This window comes from Battus philenor, unplaced genomic scaffold (assembly GCF_028537555.1).
Source record: "Battus philenor isolate CCGP_79_NKW_IND1 unplaced genomic scaffold, ilBatPhil1.0.hap1 SCAF_18, whole genome shotgun sequence".
Lineage (NCBI taxonomy): Eukaryota > Metazoa > Arthropoda > Insecta > Lepidoptera > Papilionidae > Battus > Battus philenor.
Window position 1 is genome coordinate 7491576 of NW_027181680.1, and position 27128 is coordinate 7518703.

At 34.5% G+C, this 27128-nt stretch overlaps 1 protein-coding gene across 1 annotated transcript in view; it reads left to right on the top strand.

Annotated features, from left to right (window-relative positions):
- Nucleotides 1-26906, top strand: part of FucTA (glycoprotein 3-alpha-L-fucosyltransferase A) — a 40037-nt gene extending 13131 nt beyond the window's left edge. Inside the window, exons 2-8 of the mRNA XM_068763556.1 lie at nucleotides 14409-14632; nucleotides 16724-16866; nucleotides 17689-17929; nucleotides 20352-20549; nucleotides 21379-21611; nucleotides 22475-22646; nucleotides 23595-26906. Coding sequence (XP_068619657.1) covers nucleotides 14477-14632; nucleotides 16724-16866; nucleotides 17689-17929; nucleotides 20352-20549; nucleotides 21379-21611; nucleotides 22475-22646; nucleotides 23595-23762 — 1311 coding nt within the window. The 5' untranslated portion in view covers nucleotides 14409-14476 and the 3' untranslated portion in view covers nucleotides 23763-26906. The remainder of the gene's footprint in view (nucleotides 1-14408; nucleotides 14633-16723; nucleotides 16867-17688; nucleotides 17930-20351; nucleotides 20550-21378; nucleotides 21612-22474; nucleotides 22647-23594) is intronic.
- Nucleotides 26907-27128: the final 222 nt, after the last annotated feature.

Below are 27128 nucleotides of genomic sequence, written 5' to 3' on the forward strand. Positions count from 1 at the left end.
GCTAAAGTGATGATGAAGATGATGATAGTAATAGTTTTATGTAATGTATAATTGTATTTTAAAGGTTTTATTTTTAAGATGTCAATGTATAAATCCATAGGTCTTAAAACAAGAACGAAGTATAAATCAACACGCATCGATAACCTGATAAAAACACATTCATGTAGGTACACCTAGTTACGCTTTGTTTTATGATTGGCTATCGTGTAACAGGCCGCAGTCTAGTTAACAAGTTTGTGTAAGCTATATCACGTACACGCCCAGGCTTCATTTCGATAAATACGTGAGACTGTAAGAAAGTAATACTTTAACATTTTTTTTAATTATATGTTAATTGTACCTGTATCTACCAAATTATCGATAACCAAATGTACAAGGACTTTTTGGGCTGCATTTTTTTTAATTATTTATGAAAACGTGGATAAACCTAAAGACAAAATTACAAATATTCAGTTCAGTGTGCATATTATATGTAAACAATGATACTATATTCAGAAAAAATTTACAAGGTTAACAAAGTCTACTTAACACCGTTAGGCCATATGTGTTAATTTTTGTGCTGCATGCTCCGTTATAAATATCAATAATTGTTGTTTAGTTAAATACACAAAAATATATTTTTTCCAGAAAAATTCAGCAGCACTTTCAACTGAAAAAATATACTACATGTTCTCACTTGAGAGTATTGTAAATTCGGAACTTACAAAACCTCTCAAAATCATTTATTCATAATTCCGGGGAATTTTTATTAATATTAGATCATATATATAATCATAGAGAATATAGTCTCTTCTCCATCTAAAAATTATTATTTTACAACTGTAAAATAAATAAATATAGATGCGTAACATCTCTCCATGAATTAGTTACATGACGAATTATCCAAGGTAGATGAAACAAAAATTGCGTGTGGCAAATTGAATTATTAATATCCATATTGTAATAACAACGGATGTATGGAGCGATAATGGCTTACTATGCAGCTTATAAATTTATTAAAAATATAACGTTATGTCGTACAAAATATTGATGCTATTAATTATGAGTTAAATCTAAATTTCTGGGAAGCAATTTAATTCTTACGATATTTCTATCGAATTTACGTTAAAACTGAGTTAAATGATAGACACAAACACTCACAGGTTGTATCATCTCAAAATTTATTTCCTTCGTCAGTACATGCTACGATGAACTATCCCAAGTTTCAACTCTCAATTTCAATACTCAACCTGGTTCTTTCATAAGCCCGTACAAACCTAAAAAAAACAAGTTTTTACATTGGTGGCGGTATCAAGTTTTTATCGAAGAAGAAAAAAGCATTCAGTAACGCTAAAGCATAGAAATATACTTGGTGATTGGTTACAAATGTAAAGGCTTTAACACTTTTGTACGTATGTATTTTCAATCATCTTGTAAAAAGTGATCGCTCTGAAATATATATGTAATCACTTTTATTTAATTATCCGTGTTAGATTGCGTCAGGTTAATAACTTTTTGCTGTACAGTAACGGTCCTAATTTTGGAAATGGTTTTTCTTACCATGATAATACGGGAAGAAAAAATGTTTTTTTTTTTTTGAAATTATTTTTTTTTGGATAGAGTGTACCTTATCATAATTGGAAGCAAACAAAACATAAGTAGTTCAGAACTTTCACTCATAACCAGCCATTCTGTATAAATATATAAAGTTATGAATGTGTATGTTTACTTTATAAATATTATTATTAAATTAGGGGTGCATACTCTTTAGTTTAATGGATGACGTAATATTACATGTTAAGAGGGAAGAAATGTTAACAAATGGCAAATGTGGTATACACTCACGCCTCTAAAGCTTTTATATCTATATCCATCGCCCTGTATATAATAAGCAATAATTAAATTCTTAAAATTGTACTTGTTGTAATGTGATATCCAAGTTTTTACACAGACTGAAGAAAGAAATATACCTTAAAATAATAATAGTAATAACTTAATATGTATATTTTTTCTTCTTTCATCATCATTAAAAATAATTGAGAACACATTTTTGTGACGAATCGTTGTAATATTTCTCAATAATAACCATAGAGTAGGCCGCCGGTTACAGTGTGAACGGTTAAACATATTCTAATCACAACTGTAACATGTTCGAGGTTGCATATAATTACGATAACAATTGTCAAACGTTTAACGCCGCCATAATGGTAGAATTTTAAATTATAACTACACTTATTACCGCCAGTAACAATTGAAGAGTTGCAATAAAAAACACGATTTTTATCTTGCCATGAAATGTTTTGATGTTGGATTTTATACTAGTGTAAAGAGACAAACATGTCTAATTGGTAAGTTATTCGCCTCATGCATAATATTTTTTTTTATTTTCACTTATATAATTAATTAATAAAAATAACTAAATCGATAAACTGTACTCAGAATTTGTTGGCAATCGTATTAAACTGACATTATTAAAGTTTTTATTAATGAACTAGGATTCATTTATATTTAATTTGACAAATAGAACAGGCAATGTCGTCGTTTCGGCACGAAAACGCCATTTCAAGGCGTAGATACCTTCCACCACTTCCCAAAAGATACCTATGACTTTAATCATATACACATACCAAAATCGCCATGCTCAGCAGGCGGGTTGGCGATCGCAATGTGGTATGGAAACTTATATGTAAGCAGTGTCAATCCTAAATAATTAATACACAAAGTGTATGTAACAGGTTGTCAAATATCTCCCTTCCGCTTTTTTGCTCTTTTTTCAATGTTTTATAAAAAGTGTTACAGTGATCGGATTTAGTTCAAATATGCGCCGTTTTGTTCGATAGTCTGTTTCCATCTAGACGGCAACTTCATAATACCTCCCTCGTAGAAGCCCCCCTCCTTATTTGCGAAGAACTCGGACAGCCACTTTTCACAAACCTCTTTTGAGTTCAACTTTACACCACCAAGGGCGTTCGCCATGGACAGGAACAGGTGGTGATCACTTGGCGCTATGTCCGGGCTATATGGTGGATGTGATAAAACCTCCCATCCGAGCCTATAGCTTCTGACGAGTCATCAACGAAGTGTGTGGTCTGGCGTTGTCCTGGTGGAACACTACACCCTTCCTGTTGATCAATTCTGGACGCTTCTGGTCAATCGCCTGCTTCAAGCGGTCCAGTTGTTCGCAGTAGATGGTAGAATTAAGCGTCTGGCCATATGGGAGCAGCTCATAGTGGATGATTCCCTTCCAATCCCACCAAACACACAGCAAAACCTTCCTGGCCGTCAATCCCGGCTTGGCCACTGTTTGGGACGATTCACCGGCCTTCGACCACGACCGTTTTCGCTTGATATTGTCGTATGTGATCCATTTTTCGTCGCCAGTCACCATTCGCTTCAAGAATGGGTCGAGTTCGTTCCGTTTCAGCAGCATATCGCAGGCGTGGATTCGGTCCAGAAGGTTTTTTTGCGGCACCAAATCATGCGGCACCCAAACATCAAGCTTTTTTTGTATCCAGCCTTCTGCAGATGGTTTAAAATGGTTTGGTGACAAACTCCCATCTCCTGGGCGATGTCACGAGATGCCACTGCCGGTCTAACTCGATGTAGTCCATGATTTGATCGGTATTTGTCGTCACAGGTCTTCCGCCGGCTGGCTTATCCATGGTGTCGTTTTCGCCGGCTCTGAATCGTCGAAACCATTCCTCCGCGGTTCGAAGTGATAGAGTACCATCCCCCAAAACACCATTAATCTCACGGAACGTTTCTTTAGCGGATTTGCCTTTAACGAAGGAAAACTTTAAAATAGCGCGAATTTCGGCGTTAGTGAACTCCATGTTTACACGTCTATAACTGTTGAACGCAATATCCAAACTAATCATTCATAGCGTCGTTTTGTAGGTTATGTCAAGACCTTTCAAATTATGTATAGTATTGCCAGATACGAGCTCTGTAGCGCTTTGTACATAGCCGCGAAATTCAAAAGACAAAAAGGCGGAAGGGAGATTTTTGACAATCTTTTATTATATAAGATTGTATCCCAGAAATCGAACCCGAGACCTACGATCGCAATTGTCAATGCGCTACCGCTGCTTATTCTCAGAAATATTTCGCACATAAAAACAGTCTTTCAAGTTTCTTCTTCAGAGGTCTACAGTTTCGATATTTGATCATATTTCTTAAGAAGGCTACTTTGTTAAATATTGGAATCAAATTTTCCGAGTTTAGACATAATAGTCTTTTACAGTCGTGTGTACACACACGGTTTTGAAACACATTCCTGAGCATTTGTGATTGTTGCCGCTTTCAGGTACAAGATAACTTACTAACCTACTAAACGAACGACGCCCTTCACGTAAAAACATAGTAGCATTCTGCAAAAGGATTTACCACATTGAAACGCATATTAAATTGCCTGTCACGTAAAGTCTAGGTAGAAATCCTTTCTACACGCATTAAGGTTTTTTTAACAAGAGATTCGATGAAGCCAACATGATCCCTGTTTTTTTTTAATTTACGAACAATATTTAGAATTATGCATCAATTCAAATATTTTGTATTTAAAAAAACGTAACAAGTCCTGTAGTGAACGCCCAATCGGTTTAGATCAGTGTTTTCCAACCTTTTTTTACCATGCCTTACATTTATTATTTACTTATTTAGTAAGATTTTTATAAATCAAAAGGGCTAAACTCCTGACAAAGTTCATCGCCCCCTATGGGGCGTAGTCCCGAAGTTAGGAAACACAGGTCTATAACACTATTAAATCGATACTAAGTTTACAATATCTATTTATTGTCTTTTTGGATATTATAACTTGTCGGGTTTGCTGAATGTTTTTAGACTAAATTGGAATACCTTGCTATGAGGACATATAAAAATTATGAACAACCTCGTATTTACCAATTGGAAAAAGCTTCCAAAATATATTATGATTATATAAAAACAATAATATGAAGCACATAGTTAAATATAGTGGATTAATCGAATTCTCCAGTAGCTCAATAGCAATGACTTCCGGCAATCGTTCATTCTCAAATTTTGCAACACTTTTTCAGCCACGTTATTCGAAAGAAACATGATGCTCCTGAGAGATTTGTTGTTCAGGGTATAGAGTGAATAGCGAAATATTTTGATAAGAGAAAAGTGACGGAGTATCGTGAAAAGGGCTGTCCAATGACCACCATCACTATGACTTCCGACAATGCACAGTAAAGGAGAAGAAAGTAAAATCCTTTCTTTTTCTCCGGTCCCCTCCATCTTTCTTCATCCCATTACTTCTAATCGTATATTTCCATTCAGATTGTCGTAGCGTTATGTATGTATATATGATCAAATGTATGTTTCTGTAAGTATAATATATATACATTTATGTGTATATATGAAAGATTTCCACCAATGTAGTTGAGACAACACGATATCTCTGGAACCATAAGGTTTAGAGATTTAAAATTTGGTGCGAAAAATATTTCTTTCCCCGTGTAGAGAGGTCAGAATCGAATTTTATGATATTCCAGCCGCAAGAGATTTGGATGTACCTTCATTAAGATCGCGAAGCGGAGTGGACATATGTTATATAATTATTTTGGTCACAAATATACGTTCTTGTTATATCAATTGATTACATTATTATTTTAAGTTATGTAAAAAGTGGTCATGAGTGAAGGGAAACGATCCCGCGTTAGAGAGATAAATGTTATGGTTTAGGAATTCTGTTTACTCTAACCGAGACGTATTTCGTTGGCATTGCACACAGATACCTGCTCCCCTTGTTATCAACGCTATAATATCGTGCTTAGTCGGCGCCAGATAAAAATATAATCCCTCTACACACGCACACAATCATATGCCTCTAACAGTTTTAGTAAATAGATATAAATGTTAAGAGAATTCTATAAATTACTTTACTGGTATAGCATAGGGCAGAGGTGGCCAACCTGCGGCTCTTTGAATCATTCATTTTTTCGTCTCTCCATAAATCTACCCGAGTTCCGTTTTCATTTTTGTGTTATTATAATTTAAAATAAAAATTTCCTTAAAATTTAAATACCATTGAGAAGTGCTGGCACCAATTACTTACCAAATTTTAAGGAATTATCAAGTGAAATAAAATCAATGTCTTTTAAGCATTTATAACAATCAAGAAATTTTTATGCTTTTATTTAATTGTTGTCAATTTAATACCCTTTTGCATCACTTTAAAACATGTATTTAATTACAGCTCTTGAAAAATTAAAAATTTTGAAAAATGGCTCAAATTAGGAGCTTAGCTTCCCTTAGTATAGATATATACTCTGAATTATAACAACCGTTCGGATCATTGGATATTGATAACGCTAGTTCAATTTTATATCTTTATCTGTAAACTGAAGCTTTTAATTGTTTATTTATTTACACATTTTACACTTTATACAATCGCAGACTAAATGTCTTATATGTATTCTTTACGTAAGTGTTATAAAATTTTCCATCTGAGTTTTCTAATGTACAGACTTATTACGATATTTCTGTAACTATTAGGTTTAAACACTTAAAATTTTGGTAGGAATATTGCTTTCGACGAGTAGAGAACAGTTAATAATATAATTATTAATATATATTTATCTAATAGATTTAAGCGTTACCTCGCAGAAAGAGGTACATAACTTGGTCAGATTTTTTTTCGCGTGTTGATAATGACCGAGGCTGCATGTCCTAAAATTCCCACAAAGACACTGCGGGCCACACAAATCTCTATTATACTACAAAACTTGATACATCCATTATCTAGCTACTAATAAACAAATACTTCATAATAATAATTTCTATCATAAAAACAATATGACATTGCATTGACTTTGATGTTTGCTTGTAGGCATTTACAACTTCACCGAATGACAGTCCAGTAACAAAGTTGCATTAGATATACGTTACAAATTGGGAGACCGTCAAACATTAAATCATACAGACGGACGAATGATGGAATGGATGGTGGCGCAAAAGCCTAAGAGCCCATGTGAGGGAACCTTGGCTTTAGCAATCACCTGATACGTATTTATAATGAAAATACTGAACCGCGTCTTAATTATGCGCGGCGATACTTGGGGAAGCATCAGTCTATCAACTCCGTCAGTCAGCCGTCAACTAATACTCTATTTTCCTCAGCTTCCATCTCGCCGCGCTTTCCTTACGGGGTACAGTCGTTTCGGTTACAATATTCCAGTGCGAAGATGCTCATAAGGTCATCAATCTGTTTATTTACATCGGATCCGTGAAGCTTATACCTTCTGAGTCGGGTTATTGCTCCATTACTAGTAATTTTGTTAGCGAAAAACGCGTTTACTATGCGAATTAGAAAAGCAAACGACGGATAAGGTGCTGTTTTCCGCGACAGTTCTATAATATTTGCATTTCTATACATGTAGGCATAACATTGCAAATACCGTCTATAGAAACTTATCTTCCTTCTGACATTTCAAATAGTAAACTATAATAGCCTACATAAAAACATAAGCCAATTAAATATTTTTTTTAAAGAAAACTGCTTAAGTTAGTTTGAAGTTTTCTCTTTACATATTGTTTCTTTCTTGCTTGTGTGAAAATTAACCACGATTAATATTGGAAGTATATAGAATCCCGATGTAACTATTATATATTATATTTAAGCCTAGAGGAAGGGAGTCTCTCCAAAGATCGCCACGGTGACTGGTCTGCCCATATCCCGCGACTTCCCATGATCCTGACTATGTCGTCATACTCAGATAACATTTCGGGTCCTTTTTGGACATGACGCCAACTTAGATCACACATTTCGGGCTTAATAATCGTCGGTTACACAAGCGATGTACCGCTTTAGACTAGCAATTCTTCCAGCTAAGTAGTAGTACTTTCTTTTGTAAGCTAAATACATAATCAATATTAAACTTACAAAATAAAATAACTAAATAATTGTTCGTCACGTTACTATACAGGTGTTTGGTGACTGGTGTAAAAGCTTTGAAGGAGTGAATGGATGGCTGCTTTTATTGTCAATTAGTGTATGCAACACCGTATCCAAAATGAATAGTAATAAAACACATTTCCGAAATTCAGATTACAACATATTGGCCTTAATTATTTTTTACTATTTCTCCCTGTAGCATTTGTACCGTTAGAAATTATTGGTCTGTTACATTCCAATAGGTCAATTAATTAATTTAACATGTTAAAGTATGATTGATTGTTGTCAAAACTTTAAATCTATAACCAAACACCCTGTGTATATACTGTACTGTACTCAAGATAATAATAAAAAAGACAGGTGAATGAACTTTACAAAAGGCGTGCCTGGATTTTGATAAAACACATTACAGTTTGTTACGTTAATTTACTTATTATTTTTACTGTAAATACTTGGTTATGGTTTTTTTCTGGTAAAGTTTATTGAATACGCTATTTTCTGCAGTCTTCGTTTGTTACTGTATACATTCAATGGCGAAGCTATAGCACAATCAAAACCTCTGTACGGCGCCTTAGAAGTTCCATGGCGAAGGGAGGAGGAACATGAGCGTTGCCGCCGCGAGTTATATAACTTACAATATTTATTGAGTTTCCTTTTACGCTGACGTCAACTGCAAGGATTATGCCTCCACCAAAGATATCTATGGGGGGTATACTATAATCGGCACGCTTATCGATCGCGATCGCAGTGAGGTATTATGATACGCAAAGGACGCTACCGGCAATCCTCTGGAAACTTAATGGTGAGCAATGGCAATTCTATATAGTGAATGCACAAAGTGCAAATTATTTAAGACTGTATCCCGTGAATCGAACTCGCAACTTACAACCAAAAGTCACAGTTCTCACCGCAAGGCTACTGCTCCCCGGCTGCTTTATACCTGCCATATGCCTCCTTGTTATTTCTGCACTACTTTAGGTTGACTGCTAAAGAATGCTTATTAGGCCTTAAGTCAGCTATTGCATAAAGTGTAAAGAGTAAAATAAAAAAATGATAATATATTAGCATGAGCCACATCCGTTACTAAAAATAAAAAAGGTAAATTTTTTTTCCGGTGCACACAGTATGTAGCTCAAGGGACGTTAGAGCTTGACCTTCTTCACATTGTCAACAGTGGTGTCACGTATCTGTTTTAGACCTTGAACTGTCTCCGCACTCGTTTTACTCGTATACGCCTGTTATTGTTAACACATGTACTTCCAGGAGGGTAAAATGAAAAACTGAACTAAACAACTCGCTTGTTGATGATCCCCAAGACATGCCTAAAATTTGTTTGAAATTGTATTACATACTAATATCGATCATTAAAATAATCCTTTAATTGACAATAAAAAAATGTGTTTAAAAACATTGTTTTAATATGTATAAGTTAAAATAGGTAAAACCTAAGTGACATTTGCATTTTTCATAGATAAAATTTACCATATTTGTCAGTTTTTTTAAGTAATGCATGATGGTCAAGAAGCGAATTGGGATTCATGAGAATGCTTGAAAGTTTTTTTTTATTAATTTATAATTTTCGTAAAACTTACAGTTAAAATAATAAGAGATCATCAATATAATTTAAAAGATACATATTAATATTATGAAATTTTCACGCCAATTTAAAGAAAAACAATATTAAGTTAAGGTATCGCATAAATACAGTTCCACTATCCGTATATCTAAAAATTCCATCAACGCTGACCTGTCAATCACAAGAGAAAAAAATGAGAATGAAGAGTTTACAAATGATAAATGTAAAAACAAATGTAGTTTAGACTTAAACGAGTATGATATATAAATATATATATATATAAATATATATATATATAAATATATATATATATATATATGAAGTTGTCTAGTAGAGATCACTTCGAGCGATAAGACCGTATGTATATCACATGAACTGTTTCATTTTTTTTCCTCCATTTATTGTCTATGGCAGAGTTCCCCAAACTTTTTTGTGTCGTAGACCCCTTGCCATGTTTTTCCGTGTTGGGTAGACTCCCTACTTACCTGATATTGATTTCCTGTAAATTTCTAACTGTAGTGAAGTTTTTTGTTAAAAAATTAAAGAAAAAACACATGTTAGTTTATACATTTATTAATTGAATTTAAATTAAAACTACTAAAAATAAAATTTTGTATCTCTTATGTAAAATATACGGAAACGAATAAACGTATTTTTCCTACATTCGTATTTATAGAGTGACGAATTGAACAAGTCATTGCAAGGTAGCGAAGCTCTGAGACTGCGACTTTCAGGTTTTTACAAGTTCAAAATGTATTGCGACCACAAAGCGAATACCAACATCCTACAACTTACACAATTTTATAAACATGTATAATAATTTTTTTACTTCATAGATACTTTTATAAATAATGTACATGTTTTGATATTATAAGATAGTATGATGTAAGTAAATAGGTACTATCAGTGTATGTGTTGAGATCCACTATCGTGGAACCCCATTTTCATTTCATGGACCCCCAAAATTTGTTTTTCACTGACGTAGACCCCTTGCAAGTTGTCATAGACCCCTAAGGGTCGATATAGACCACTTTGGGAATCACTGGTCTATGGTGTACATAAGAAGTGTTAATTAATAAATGAATAATTTACCTATATAAGTATATATTATCGATCGATGGCTGCGTAGAATTCTATCGCATTCAGTAAATAAAATTTCTCAGAAGAAAATGAAACGTGTACTATGTCGATAACTTTGAAAATAATTATAGTATCATAATGGTTTTTTCATTAAAAGAAAGGTAATTTTTACACAAGCGGGCAATATGCTTTCCACTTAATTTCATAAATATTTAAATAAATATGAAATTACACCAAACAGCCACTCTATTATTGCGCTATTGCGGTAGTCTTTCATGCAGCCATTGATTTCTGCAATTATATAGCGAAATAGCTGCCAAGATTAGCCCGACAATGCAATCGATTAAACGGAGGTTCATCCCTTCCAGGTACTCTTGTATAGACACGCTAAAGGCATATAAATTTACAGTTAACGGGTCGAGCCTAACTCCCAATTCAGAGAAATGTTTACAAAACGGACTGAGTCGTGACTCCCGAGGGATGCCCGAGCTTAATTATTATGTAAGCGCCCCCAACCTTCTCCTACGCCTATTTGGTGTCGCACGAAAAAATGACCGACGTACTTTTTTATATGTCAAAGCTATAATAACAGTACCGCGCAAGTTTTTACTTTCCAATAGTTTGTTGACATGGATAATCGCATTAATATAAGAGAAGTGTTTTTTTTTCGAACTACCGAACATTGTTTGAGCGTCATCATTTCAGCCACAGGATGTCCACTACTGGGCGTCTTCGTACGCCATAGATCTCAAATAAAATAGGTTGAATGTGGCATTCATCTAGCGACGTCCGACGACCTCCCTTAAATTCGTCTATCCCTCTTGTAGTTGGATATAAGCTTGCCAGCCCACGGTCTCCACTCCCGAACCTAAAGGCCTTTTATACCGCAAGCTATGTGACACGTCCACTACTTCTTCAATTTGCCAACCTGCTAGGCTTTATCAGTTATTTTTGTTAATCTATGGAAATATTGTTCACCTATTTTCTTTTACAGCTTCGCCGTGTTTGAGGTTTCAAAGCGAGGAGCGCATTTTGCTTAACAATAACTAAGCTCGATAGCTCTCTTAAGAACAGTCATAACGCAGTGGTACATTAAAAAACAATCTACACATCTCTGATATTAAATTAGTAACATAACGTCTCATTTAACCAAATATTATCGCTTGAAGATCGTGCGTTACCATATTTCGGGACATATTAGATTGAGAGTACAGTTACTGTAATGTGGCACTTTAAGACGGCCAAGCATATAGCAACAAAACGGTACATTGATTAGCACCCGCAAATGTTGGCCAGCAAGAAGTTCATGAATACGATACACTATCGTAATTGATTTTTATGGTTCTTCATAAGACAGCTCAATGTTCAACCTCAACGATTACTATTACAATGATCAAGACTACATAGTTAGGTATATTAATACCTCTATAAAAAATGTCCCGTTCTGGGTGTCATTGTCAAGCTCGCTGTCTCCACGGAGAGAGCTCTGCTAAGGATTTCTCTAGAAATAAACAGATGCGTACACAAAGAAAAGTAACTGACATGGGCCAGCGAATTGGCAAGTCATCGTGGCAGTGGCCAAGCCACATAGCGCGCAAAACTGGTAACCGTCTTAAGGTTCTAGAATGGAGACAACGAATCTGAAAGCGCGGCGTAGGATGTTCACCCACAAGGTGACGATCTTATTAAGAAGATCGATAAACGGTGAATGTAGACTGCGTTCAACCAGTTCTAATAGGAATTCATGAAAAAGACCTACGTCTAATCAATGGACGTCCAAAAACTGAAATGAGGACGAGTGAGTGTAAATAAAAACTTGATAAAAAATGTTTTTCGTATAAACAGTACTTTAGATTCCACACCCCACCTGTTTACATTTTACGTCCGTCGTAAAAGTTGATTATACAAAAGGCGGTTTGTTGCATTATTGTTCACGGTCCACGCAATTATAATTTCAATGAAACTTATATTCATGCCGGGGACCAAATGAAACAGAAAGCCTCGATGCTGTGTAATAGAATTGTAACTGTACTTGGCTATTCAATTTTATCTTCTTTCTATCAGTTTTAATCAGCCTACCACTTTACCATATACATTTTAAATAACTAACGTCTATAACTAAACCTCCTTTTTATTTGTGCTTTGCTCGTAGAATAGATTGCTTAACTCATTTTTATAAATATTATTACCATCATATAGCATATCTAATGCAAGCAATGGAAAAGTTAACATATTTGTTTATACAAGTCTACAATGAAGGAGATTTAGTTTAATTTTTAATCCTGAATTAAATTGTGCACTTGGTGTAATTTTTGTCAAAATCCATGGTTATTGTGGCTTTTAGGTGAATATTTACGTTTTTGAAATAAATGTTAAAAAAAACGATTCTGCTTTTTAAAATATGTATGATGAGAGTTGAAAAATAAAAAAAATGTTTATTAGATACTGATCACAAACAATTTTATCATTGTTCCTATTAAAACTATATTAAAATTTGAAAAAATATTTTGTTCAAAAACATGAAGAAAGTTTAATGCATTATTTATTTAAAAAAATTATAATAGAGATATAAAACTTAGTTATACAGTAGTAGAACCTAATTAACTAATGCTAAGCTGCTATAAATCCGAAAGATTCGTAAGTCGCGACCACGAGGCAGTAGATGCGGAGTGCACGTGACTTGGCTTCCCACTATCATCGGTCCAGCGAAGTACCAATTATCATTACGATCTATGGGGGAGGCCTGTGCCTTGCGGTGGACGTTTATCGGCGGAAGGAAAAAGCTACATCTCGACTTTAATCAGCTAAAATATAACTTTCTAACTTATAAACTATTTATATATATTTATGTCGATAGGAATTAATAGTAAACTAGGACAGTTTAAAATTTTATTACATTGTTTATATCGAGTAATGTTATCTTCTCTACAAAACATTCTAATACATCGCATAAAAATGTTTTCTTGCCGAGCTTCATTCATCATTACTCAAAACCTTTGTTTCCAGTTTTCATCAAGCTACACTCCTCGAGTTCGCATTGACAGCTATTTCAGAGATTAGAAATCTCACATAGCTCCACTAAAAAGCGAAATAAAAGCTAAAACTTAGATAGAAATTCTTTTCCGAGCTCACATTTAAACGTATGAATAGTCAGACGTATCAGTGTCTAGTCTACATTTCACTAAGTAAATATAATATTTAAGATGTTATATCGTACATGAAATATTTCTCCAGCGTCTGACAATCTGTTGTAAGTCAATAAATGTGATTATTATACGTAGAAAATTTATGTAAATATTTATGAAATTATACCAGAGCAAATTTAACAAAGACAGCTATATATTTCGACATTGGTATCTTACTTTGTATCATGAGCAGTGATCACTCGGATAAAGCCATCACTAGAACACCAGAAGAGCTCAATTTTACTATAAACTGAAATAAAGTTGAGCAACCGTATAATCATCCATAAATTTTAAATACTGTCCATGATAGTTCAAAAAATACTTTAACCTGAGAAGAGCCCACAGTCTGTCTGTTTTTTTTTGGTGATCACTCCGTTTCCTATCGTGAAGATTCTAATTCTGTGTACTGCGTGTTTTATATATGTATTGATTTGATCCATGTAAAGAACACATAGACAAGTATTACACAACACTACAATATATGATTATACATTGATGAAGTCTAAATTATAGTGTTTCAAAAAATGTACTTCACAAGCACAACGTTGGACTATCTTCAAATTGATTAATCACTAATATTTAAATGTATCTTAATGTTTCGTTTGTTTTGAAAATGTTAATATTAAATCAATTAATGAAGAGATTTAATGTTTGTCCGTGTGTGATTGTGCAGATGTGAGCATGGTTTCGGTGATGGTCGCGTGATGGGCGCAGCGTGGGCGGTCGCGGGGTGAGGCCGGCATGTGGGCGCGCGGGGCGCGGGCGCTGCGGCGCGGGGCGCTGCTGGTGCCGCTGGCGCTGACCGCGCTCGCGCTGCTGCTGCTACCGCGGCCGCCGTCACTCGCCACGCCCTCGCGGCTTCCTTCCCCACCACCCACCAGGGAGGAGCGCCTACCAGTACGCATCTAATTATCATGAACTCAACCACAACTTTCACTTCTCTACAGTTTTTCTGGTGCTATTTACCAGTAAGCATTATGTCTGTAGACAGGGAGCTAAAAACATTCAGCCTACATGACTAAGTTCGTGGGTGTCCACTGGAACCCGGTTTGGGCCGTTACATCGGATGGCCATACTGTTAGTGCGATGAGACGGACAGTACACATTTTGCTAATTTTCCGATTTGAAAGGTCCCGAGAGCTTAAACACGGCTTAATAATCCGTAAATAGCTAGAGATCATGCCTTTAACGACTTATTAGAATTTTTGGCGGTAACAGAAATACCACTTGAAGCATTGGCCCAGGGAGTGGTGACGGAAGATATTCCTGTAACTTTTGTTATCTTGTCTATAAACCCTTTCCGACAATGTGGTGTTCGTTGAACTAGTTGTTTTGTAATGCACTGTTAATACGCTCGTACGAGGGTGAATCAAAAAATTCTTGGAATCAATATTAAAAAATGCAAAGATTTAAATAATAATATTTTATTTTTCTACATAATCTCCCTCCAATGCAATGCATTTAGAATAACGCGTTTCTAACTTCCTTATTCCTTGTGAAAAAAAATTATTTTCTTGACTCTCGAAATAGCCCTCTACCCCAGCTATAACCGCGTCATTATCGTGAAATTTTGTTCCACGAATTTCCTCTTTTAATTTTGGAAATAAGTGAAAATCACTTGGGGCTAAGTCCGGAGAATATGGTGGGTGGTCAAGGAGATTGAAGCCAGCACAGCGGATTGCGTTGAGCGCAACTTCCGATCGATGAGCAGGAGCGTTATCTTGAAGGAACAACACGCCCAACGACAGTTTTCCACGACGTTTTTCTTTAATCGCTTCACGCACTTTCGGGATTAAATTTGCATAATAGGGTCCAGTAATCGTCTGGCCTTTTGGCATGTAATCAATAAAAAGGATTCCTTCACTATCCCAGAACACAGAGGCCATAACTTTGCCAGCGGTAGGAGCAACTCGAAATTTCTTAATGGATGGAGAGGATGGTCGTTTCCAAGTCATGCTTTGTCTTTTAGTTTCATGATCAAAATGGTGGACTCACGTTTCATCCATGGTGACAAGACGATGGCAAAAATTATCCAAATCACGCTGGATCATTTCGAGATTACGCTTGGAAATTTCCAAACGTCGCTTTTTGTTTTCGTCGGTTAACATTCGTGGCACCCATCTTGCAGACACTTTTTTGAACCCCAGTGAATCAATTAAAATAGATTGAACGCTACCAAAAGATATCTTTAGGATCTCAGCTATATGTTTTATAGTCATTCTTCTGTCTTCCAAAACCAGATTCTCAACCTTTTTGACGTTTTCTTCTGTAACGGAGGTTGAAGGCCGCCCAGAACGCGGGTCATCTTTACAGCTTGATCTACCTCTTTTAAATTCAGCCACCCAGTACGCAACCGTAGAATAGGGTACAGCATCACCCCCTAATGTCTGCTGAATGTCCAAAAAAATTTCCTTCGTAGACATTTTTTTCAAACTGAGATATTTTATCACCGCACGTAACTCACTTTTATCCATAATTTTGACTTTTTAGCAACTCGTTGCACAAAAAAATTTATTACATGCGGACGAACTGACAAAAACAAGTGACAGTCTGCATAAATATAGTGTGATAGACACTCTTTAATTTGAATATCGAACTTGATCCAAAAAGGTTTCATATATATGCACTTCTAAGAACTTTTTGATTCACCCTGGTATTTAAGTATGAAACTCTCATAACAGTTTAGTATACAAATAAAAACCGAACTTCTTAGCTTCGGAACTTGACTGTTTTTTAGAAGCCAGTTTTACAGCTAAGGAACCTTTGAGGGTGCAAATGAGGAAGATCTGTTGTGGTCTGTCTGGATGTTGATTAGCTACACGTTATTAAAATTGTAAAAAATGCAATGCAATTTTTTTCGTATGCATGCAAATAATTTATCCCTTAAAGATTTTAATATCCATTAAATTATGGACTGTTCTACTTGAATTCCATCTAGCTATGTCACTAAATATTTAAATAGTAAAAAAAGATGTGTATTAATTTCAGATAACTGAAAGCCCTGAGGTAGTAGTGCGTGATGTCGTCGAAACGACGCAACGGGAGTGGTTTTTACGCGGTGGCGAACGACGGCCCCACCGTCATGATCCTACGGCCAAGATCTTTCCAGAAGACGCACCGGGCGAAGACCGGTTAGTTTATTATTTTGCAAGTTATATCCAAGCTATGATTACGCTCGGTGTCTTAAATACAAACCATACGTAACTCGTTAAAAATAAAAACCTCGAGACCAACGTGACTATGCGCTCTCTCTTAGTACTTTTTTATACGAAAGATAAGCAAATATGCGAGTGACTCGCGTCACAGCTACATTACCGGCTTCTAAGATTTTAAGATGAACGGAGAAGCTCTAAGCTAAAAGAATCAGGCCACTCCAACGTACTGCACCGTAGCTTTAATAGGGATATGTACAGATCGTAAAGGAGCACTATATAATGCCTATTAACAGTTTTGAAGTGGTCGCTTCCCGTATGCTATGTATGAAGATCGTAAACAACAATGCTTGTATTCTTTGGAAGAAAAGTCCACTAGATCGATTCCACCGACTAGCATTCATTTATTTACTCTTTCTGCACTTTGAGTAACGGGGTGCTAATGTTTTACAGGTATTCTCTACCAGTCAACCTCAATAGTAGTAGATAGTGTAGTAGGTAAAGTATCATACATTTCAATACAAATAATATTTTTTAGATGATACTTTACTTTTACCGTTCCATAGTAGCCATTGTATAGTAGGTTGCAGTGGGCACAGACTTACGTACCCGATTACAAAATATTTCCATTCATTATCATCACCCGATTTGCAAGGCATAATCTCCCTCAAAGGTCGCCACGATGATCGATCTTACACTACCCGCTTCCAATGACTTCCCGCGGCCTTGACTTCCATATTTGCTTACTGCTTACTATTGTACAGAAAACCTAAATAACTCTGTATATTTTCTAACGAACAGGATCTATGAGCAACTAATGTACACGCTGCCGGACGACGAAGACGTACCAATAAAGACCATATTGCTGGCCAACGGTCTTGGAGCATGGGGAGCGTCCGGTGGAAGGACTGAATTCATTCGGAACAAGTGTCCGGTAGATCGTTGCATTCTCACCGCAGACGCCAGAGAGGCTGGAACAGCAGACGCCATCTTGTTTAAAGATCATCACACGCCATTCAACGTTAAACGTCCTCCAAATCAGGTTAATATCAACATTTTCACTTCTGCAATTTGTATATTTGAAATTTATTCATTTATTCAAAATAGATTCGCCTACAGCAATACTTAAATAACAATTAAAATTATACAATTCGTAATCTTGTTATATATACATTGTAATCCTACACTTTTTAGGAAATTTAGTTGGTATCGTTAAACGTCAATTTTAGCAATTAGGGTCACAAATAACCCATAATATTCGTTACATTATAGGTATGAGCTCTAATGCTTCTTATCATATCTTATCAAAGAGATAACTATTACAAAGTTAACGCGGTGAATTAATACAATTTCCTGCACTGAATCGACATTTTAAGGAAATATGTGTAATAATTCGTATTTATTGCGCAACAATCATTCTAAAAGTTTATTACATACAAATTCTATCCTAAATTAAATGTGAAATAATTACAATTGTTCAATTGGTAAATAATTGTTATTTAAGCAGTAAACAAAATACAATAAATTTATTCAGTGTAACGTTGAGCAATGGTAGCCCAGCGATAGACGACTCAGACTTGCGATCGTAAGTCATGAACTCGATTCCCGGGATACAATCATACATAATTCACATTTTTTGCATTAATTATACAGAACTGCTGCTACTTACTGCTGCTTACTAACAAGTTTCCAGAGAATGGGCAGCAGCGTCCTCTGTGTATAATTATACCACACTGTGATCGCCAACCAGCCTGCCAAGCGTGGCGATTTTGGTATATCCTCTTATAGATATCTTTGGGCAAGGCTTATCTTGGAGCTGACTTCTATTGGCTGAAACGACGACAATAACGAATAACGTTGTACCAAATTTAAATCAAATTGTGCACATCCGTCAATTAACGTATGCACCAGTTTAAGATTTGCCGTAATGTTTTAATATTTATTTTATTTCATTTACTCTTTATGCATACAAAAAAATGTACAATGGCAGACATAACGCCATAGGCGCTCTCTGCCAGTCTACCTTAAGGCAGAGGGGAAATAATCGAGGCAGGTGCTTAAACTATAATAAAATAGAACATACCTACTAATGATACAATAACAATACTTACATATATACCTCGTATAAATATAATATGTTTGTGTTTATGTTGTTAATGTGCCTTAAAATATAAGTGGCCCCGTAATTTGATACTAAAAATTGTAATTACTTTATAATTTGACTGATTTGAGAACTTTGTAGAAATAATTTTGTAAAAAAAAAACTTTACATAATACTATTGCTATTACACTACTTATAATTTTGAATTACTGCTTATAATAACTCTTTCAGGTCCCGGCGTTTGAATGTTTTAACAGGTGTCTGATGTTTGGATAACTTCTTGATAGTCATATAATTGAATGATATCAGATTGTAAATTTATAATAAAAACACTTGAGATACAATAGATAATGTAATTTCTAAAGGGACGATTGGTTATAGGTGTAAAAGCTTTAAAGGAGTGAAATAGTACATTTTTCAGTAAAATTCAAAATAACTATTAGAAAGTAATTATCATTTAATTAGGCATTTACGTGCACTTAACTAAATCTACGACTATTTGAGCATTATAGGTAGTAAGTTACTACCGACTCGTATCGCTGGCCTGTTGAAAAGAGCTGCCCAGAAACTCAACAATTGCTCTTTTAAATTAAAAGCTATTTTTCATGCATTACATTATCTATAATGTAAATGAATTTAAAAAATAATATCAATTAAGAATTGAGTCAATAAATCTAGTTGCACACATTTCGATCCACTAAAAACTTTTGGATACTATAAGATTTACTTAATAACATACTATTTATTTTAAGTTTAAAACAAAGAAAATGAAAGTCTTAGATATATTTTGGAATTTTATTACATTTTCTTTTTAAAGGCGAAGTGTAGGCGTTACGAGTTTATGTTTATTTCTTGGATTTATCACATGTGCGTCACTATCCATAAAAGATTCTGAATAATGCCGCATAAATATTATGTTATTAAAAATAATTTTGCAGCAATAAATCCTAAAATCTTTTACACCTATTTCCAATCAACCTGTACACAACCGGCCAAGAACTTGTGTCAAGACAAAGTCTGCAGGGACAAATTGTAAACTACAATAATTTTAATATTCCGAATTTTCTTATTATATGATAATTAAGTGATTTATTGTTTCTGATTTCATTGATTTTTGAACAGAGGTGTAATATTGACAGCGAATTTGATATACTTCCACCCTTTTAAAGTGATTACTGCGTATAATTAGTACCGACCAAAAAATTTAATCAATTTTGGTATTTATCTATTCATTCATTTATTCATGTTATCCGATATACACCCCGTGTAAGGCTTAGACCTCTCCCGAAGATCGCTACAGTTACCACAATTGATATACTTCTTTTAACTTGTCGATTAACAAGTTATTTTTTATTGTTACAAGATTTGGATCCTGTATTACTTGGAATGTCCTTACCACACGGCATCCTTGCGGCCCTCGTCTCTGGACGTGTTCAACTGGACGGCAACGTACCGCCGGGATTCCGATATTGTCGCACCATACGAACGATGGCACTACCATGATCCTCGCATCACTGAGAAAGAACTCGACAGGAATTATGCGGCCAATAAAACAAAGAAAGTACGTTATTGTTGCCATTATTTGTTTCTTAATTCACAAGCAGTAAAATATTTAACAAAACTTAAATACGTTTACAAGTAAAGGTTGTTTGCACACTGCGGTCGCGGTCTGTTGTGATCGTTGTATCTATCTGTTTAATCTGCAAATTAACTTTTTTTTTCAATTTGTTTCTATTTAAAATGTAATTAGAAGAAGTTGCAGAGGTTTTAGACCCAAAAAGCAGTATTCCATAACATGGAAACAGTCATCATTCCAGCAGGACGTCCACTGCTGCTGCTCCCCCATTGATTCCCAAATGGACTTGGTTGGAAGCGACCCGAAGCCAGTGTCATGGAAACCATACTATAATTTATTTATTAATTTTTACAATGTGTAAGGAAATCTATTTTAAAATCTTTGAACGATTCTTGGGTCTCAAGTAACAAGCATACAGAAGTATGTACTTAACTGTAAAATATGTTATACTTCGCAAGACGGTTTACCAATAAAATGTCGAAAAGGATTCAAATTTTTGTTTAAACTGTGACTGATGTCACCAACCAAAGCCAAAGAAATTGTAATGAAGTTGCACAAAAAATACTTAAAAAACACTTTTGAAAAAAGTAACCACGTGTAAACACATCATAAGATATCTTTTCAGTTGTTGTGAAGATTGTGCCGCAGGAACAGCCCTTTCAAATGTTTACATAATTGCGGTTGATAGAACGCTGTATTATAATGCAACTTAAGTGGGTCCGGCAGCGCTGTAAATCTTGTTTTCCGCTTTGTTGTCCGAAACTAAATAATTCTTTAATTACGATAAAATTTTATACACAAAAGTTTTGTTTAGGTCGCCTGGTTCGTATCCAATTGCCACGCACGCAATCGACGTTTGCAGTACGCGCGGCAACTATCTAAACATATATCCGTTGACATATATGGCGCATGTGGTTCTCGACATTGTCCCCGAACAGACCCGAACTGCTTGGAGATGCTGAACAATGACTACAAATTCTACCTTGCCTTCGAGAACTCAAACTGTCGTGACTACATCACTGAGAAATTCTTCGTTAACGGTCTTCAGTAAGTATTTCTTCTGTCTACAATATTGGTTTGCAGTAAGTTAGAATGCACATGGTGGCAATTTGGAGAAATTTACATAATAGCTGAAAACACTTTCACCCAGGGCGGCTTGCATTCTAATTTAATAGTACTTGTAGACGCGGTTGAGAGTTGACACCCTTTAACTTGACGCCACGTAAATTTCTAACTGGCACTGCTTTGAAAAGACCCGAAAACAAATTTAATCGATTTTTTCTTTGTGATTATTTTCGCAATACTTTAAGACACTAGAGTAATTAATTTTCAAATGTTATGATCGCTTAAAGAATCCTTATTCTAAAGGGATTTTTAATAAACTATTTATTTAACCAATTTTCTAAATATATTATATGATAATTCTAAGACATTGCATGGGAATATTTAATAATTTACACACTTACTCACAAAAATTTTGCTAATTTCTGGTATCAACCATATTTTATTTTTACCTCCACCAGCGACAGTTACGAAAATATTGTAATTAAACATAATATGTTAATTAAAACCAAGGATTATAAGCACCGTCATTATTAGTGGATACGGCTATTATTTAAAATAATAATAGCATAAATACCATTATAAAAAATTAAGCCGTGAAAAACTAAAATTTCTCACATCAGTTACAGAAACTTACATAAGTTACATTGATTATGTAAATTTTTTTACGACTTCTTTATTACGGCCAATATGCTTTTTCGTTGGGATGGCCTGTATTTTCTTAGCGCTGGAAACACCTAAAAGATCATTAATAATAATAATATTTATCAAAGCCAGTCATATGATTAAGCTGTGTAATGAAGTTGGCGTATATAAAAACATGTTTTAAAATCCACTCTTTTGTTTAGACACAACGTCCTTCCGATTGTGATGGGCGCACGCCCAGTTGAATATGCAGCAGTCGCGCCACATAATTCTTATATCCACGTAGAGGAGTTTGCGGGGCCTGAAGAATTGGCAACCTACTTGCACCGACTCGACGAAGATGACACACTATATAACTCGTATTTCAAATGGAAGGTGATTACTCCATATACATATTCTGAAATCGATTGTAGCATAAAAATAATGCATTTATAATGAGCTTTGGTAGACTGTGGTTTACGTACAAATTCGAACGCATTATCATCATTATTTGAACCTTAGGACGTTCAATGCCGGGCTTTTCCCATTGATGTCAATGTGGACGCTGCGCCTGCCGGTCGGTCATTTCCGCTCCAGAACTTCAAGACCCCAGCAGCTCTTTGGTCTGAGTATCATGTGGCCTATCTACTGCCACTTTAATTTGCCAATCCGCTGTACTGTGACAGTTCTTTTCCTTTGTCCACGAATCTCCTCATTTCAATTCGATACCGTAGAGCCCCATTAGTTTGCATAAATTAGGGTATTATTGGAATAAAGATATCCTAAACCATTGGCGGTTCCATACGGAATCCTTATATTAACAAAGTTACATGGCTATTTACACAACCGCGTGAAAACACCAAGGTTGTAACAGTCGCGCGGCATGTCAAATAGCACACCTTTTACTGTGGCGAATTTTATCAAAGCGGCCAAAGTGTCAAAGCCCTGATGCATCGCCAAGGTAGCTTCCATCTTAGTTACTAACACCACCATTCGTGAGATGCGTCGCCAAGGTAGCTTCCATCTTAGTTACTAACACCACAAAGAAGCTGTAATTGTTACCTGGAAAAAGGAATTTGTCAGTGACATAAGTAGATCAAGCTCATTCCGAACGCCAAATCATCTTCATCATTTCAGCCATAGGGCGTCCACTTCTAGACGTATGCCTCCCCTATAGATAATAGGACTGGTTCGAAGCCCCATAGATAATTTTAACCTGGCAGTATGTCCTCCTTATCCTTATTTTCAGAAACTTAACTAAGTTGAAATGGTGGATAGCATTGATAAATGCTAAATCGAACGTATGTAATTTTAAAAAGGAAACTAAAGCTAAATTTGTTGCAGGGCACCGGAGAGTTTATAAATACGTATTTCTTCTGCCGTGTGTGTGCAATGGTGCATGCGGGAGGTCGGCGACAACGCAGTGCACACTACTCCGATGTACAAGCATGGTGGCGTGAGGCAGCTTGCACACGCGGCGACTGGCGTACCGCTGCGCGCGACTTGGTCTAACATTTAAAAAAAAACTAACATTGAGTAACAGTGTGAGTAACAGTGAATATGCCTTAACTCGAGGCATATAGTAAGGGGCACAGTCTCCGTCAACTGATTTCTCCTTCTCTAACCAGGATACCTTGCTAGGCTAAGCAACTTGGTGTAACGCATCGTGAAATGTTCATACAAACTACACACACGAGTCTCACATTCCTCAGTCTCGCCGCTTCATTAGCAATAGACGCGAGACCGGAGCAATTGCAACGCACACCACTTTAAAGTATTTTACGACATACTGTCGCAACGTTTTTATACAATATCCCATGTGCACATAAATGTTAGTACAGATAAAAAAGTGCATCGTCATCAAGCGCCCATATTATATATTTTTATTAAGGCTCAATATTTGCCACGATAGAGCTACTATGCTCATTTGCTATGCAGTCTAACTTGGTTATATTTGATCCGGTGCATTTAAGAATCAAAAAACCGGTAGACTTTTAATTCAGATAACACATAATAAATATAAGTGATATTTACATAAGTATTTCCATAGAAAAAAGATCAGCGCCTTCATTAAATTATGCACTAACAAGCACCAAATCAAAAATTAGTATTTTTTTTTTAATTTATCAAAATCTGAGTCACACAGATAATAGAAACTACGCGTTATTGATAAAGATAATCCAAAAATTAAAAAATTATCAATGACTAATTTGCTATGTTGATATTTATTAGCAAGTTTTCGGTATTAAATATATTCAATACTGTTATATATAGGTAATGGAATTTATAGCAACCTAATGACAGAGTTTAATAGTTATTTTCAAATGACAGTCTTAACTTGAATAGTTAAACTTGTGCTTGTGTAATGAAGTATGTAATATATAGTTCATTATACATATAAAATCATGGAAACGAAAACTTATTTGAAATTTATGTTTAAATATTACTTAATTGAAGTAATAAATAGACCCTATAAAATATACAATGGTCCAGTTAAAACTATCAAGATGAATGCTCAAGTCCTGCAAGATTCACGTAACTGAGACGAGGATAAAACCTTGTCAGTCAAAGTCAATAACTTGGAAATTAGTACCACTATTATTACGAGAATAAATTTTCGGCTATCGGTAAAAAAAATTTGACAGTACTTGGGTTAAAAAAATCATATAATTGATGTTGTAAATCGTTAAACTAGAGCTTACTCAAACAAACTTTACAACAAAATAAATAATCTCAAAATTGAAATAAAATTGAATAGAGTATGTGCAAGTGAAGTGCTTGTAGATGATTTTTTGAAGGTAGCTTTAATTGTTATAAATAGATGCTACTTGCATACCGTCGCCCCCACCGAATCGCAAAAATCAAATTTTACATTCATACAATAACTTCCATTATGTTCTACCTACAAGTGTTATTTTTATACCAAATCAAAGCATTTTTTATTTTTATGAATTTGAAAATTATCTGAGTTATTACGGAAAATAGATTTACTGGAATTAAATTTAAAGGTTTTTTTGAGTGTAATGTCCTTTATGAGTCGTTCGAAATTTTATATTCACCGTAATAAGGTTGCAATACGATATTATTCAGTGTATATTTCCGCCAACTTATTCACCGCAATAGTTTTTAAAAGTTTTTTTCGAGTCACATTGGCTCAGTTTGTGATCGATTCTTTAAAATCGATTATGGCAAAAAGACGTTACGGCAAATATATACATAAAAAGTAAAAAGAAGGAAGTAATACCTAATAATATCGTATTCGTTGTTACGATTCTACTTGCGAGAACTTCGTTCCCGAATTATATTATCGTAATAGTGGATTGCCATTTGAGCTATATTAAACTATTTTTCGTGAAATCCCTCATTTTACATTAGAAAAACTCACAAAAAAATTACAAGTTTTTATACTACCTTTAGATGCCGAATTTTGGAGAAACGGAACAAGCCCGCAATTGTAAAATACGGGCTTATTCGGTGGACGCAATAATATAAAACATTCCATATTTTAACATGTAGCATTGATTTACGAGGTATTAGAATGAATGCCCTTAATTTATCACAAGTTGCCACCTGTAACATTAATATGTTTATTAATGTCAATTAGTGAAAACAGTTATTTATAAATTGAGAACGGAAAAATAATCACTTACGTAAAAAAAACACGAGAAATTTGACGGAAATATCTTTATTATTTGTTATTAATATAAAATATGTCAGCTTTACAGTATTTTTTGTTCTTGAAGTGTATAAATTAGTGTTTTATTAAATTAAAAAAAATATATATTATATTAATAAAACACTTAATATAAGTTCCAAGAGATTATATTTTAAGTATTTAATTTCGTCAATCATTCCGTTGAATTTTGTTACTTTTGAAATGAAGGGGAACAGACATGCACAAATATTATACAATATTTTAATAATGGCATTACCGAGATACAATATAATGATAACCTGAAACTCCAAACAATTAAAAAAAAAACAGAGTAAATTTAAAAAATAATTGTTAAAAATGTATCGCTCATTAATTTGTTAAATATTTATTTGTTATTTAATCTAGTATTTTTTTCTTTACTGTTAATTTTATATTAATGAATGTTACTAATAGTAAGATTTTTACGTGACAGCTAATGTAAAATCCATGGGATCAAAAGAAATTGCATACAAAACGCGTGTATGTTTAATGAAATTCCAGAAGAAAAATATTTTTTTTTGTAACTCTTACTGATGTTTTATCAGCTCAAATCTTAAAATAGGACAAATTAATAAATGTGACATTTATAACGAGAAACGCCGAAAGGTTACCTAAGTACCTTAACTATTTATTTTAGTTTGAAGTAAAATTTTAAGTTGGAAAATTTAACCTTCTGGAATTTTTTAATCAAATACCAATAGTATTTGTGATCTCTCTCAGTCGGCAGTGCCTAATATCATAGAACATATTGAACCATACTGGTTTTAAATGGCCATATTGAAAGTTCTATTTCAAGTTTTTAGCATAAATTTCGCAAATCGAAAATGATCAGACTTTACACCACTTACACGGTTCGTCGACTGACTGTTATATTAACATTGCTCAACTAAAAACTTCGATGCGAATTGAAAACATACTTTTCATAAATTAAGTAAATTTCTAAAAGTAAATGAATATATATATATATAATATATATATATATATAATATATATATAATATATATATATATAATATATATATATATATATATATATTATATATATATATACACACACACTATAACACATACAGGTTATCAATTTAATGTGTGGTGACTATGCCCATCAAGCTCAGCACATGTCTAGTCAAGACTAATGATTTTGAGCATTATTTATTACAATTTTGTCCCCACTGTCGCACAAAA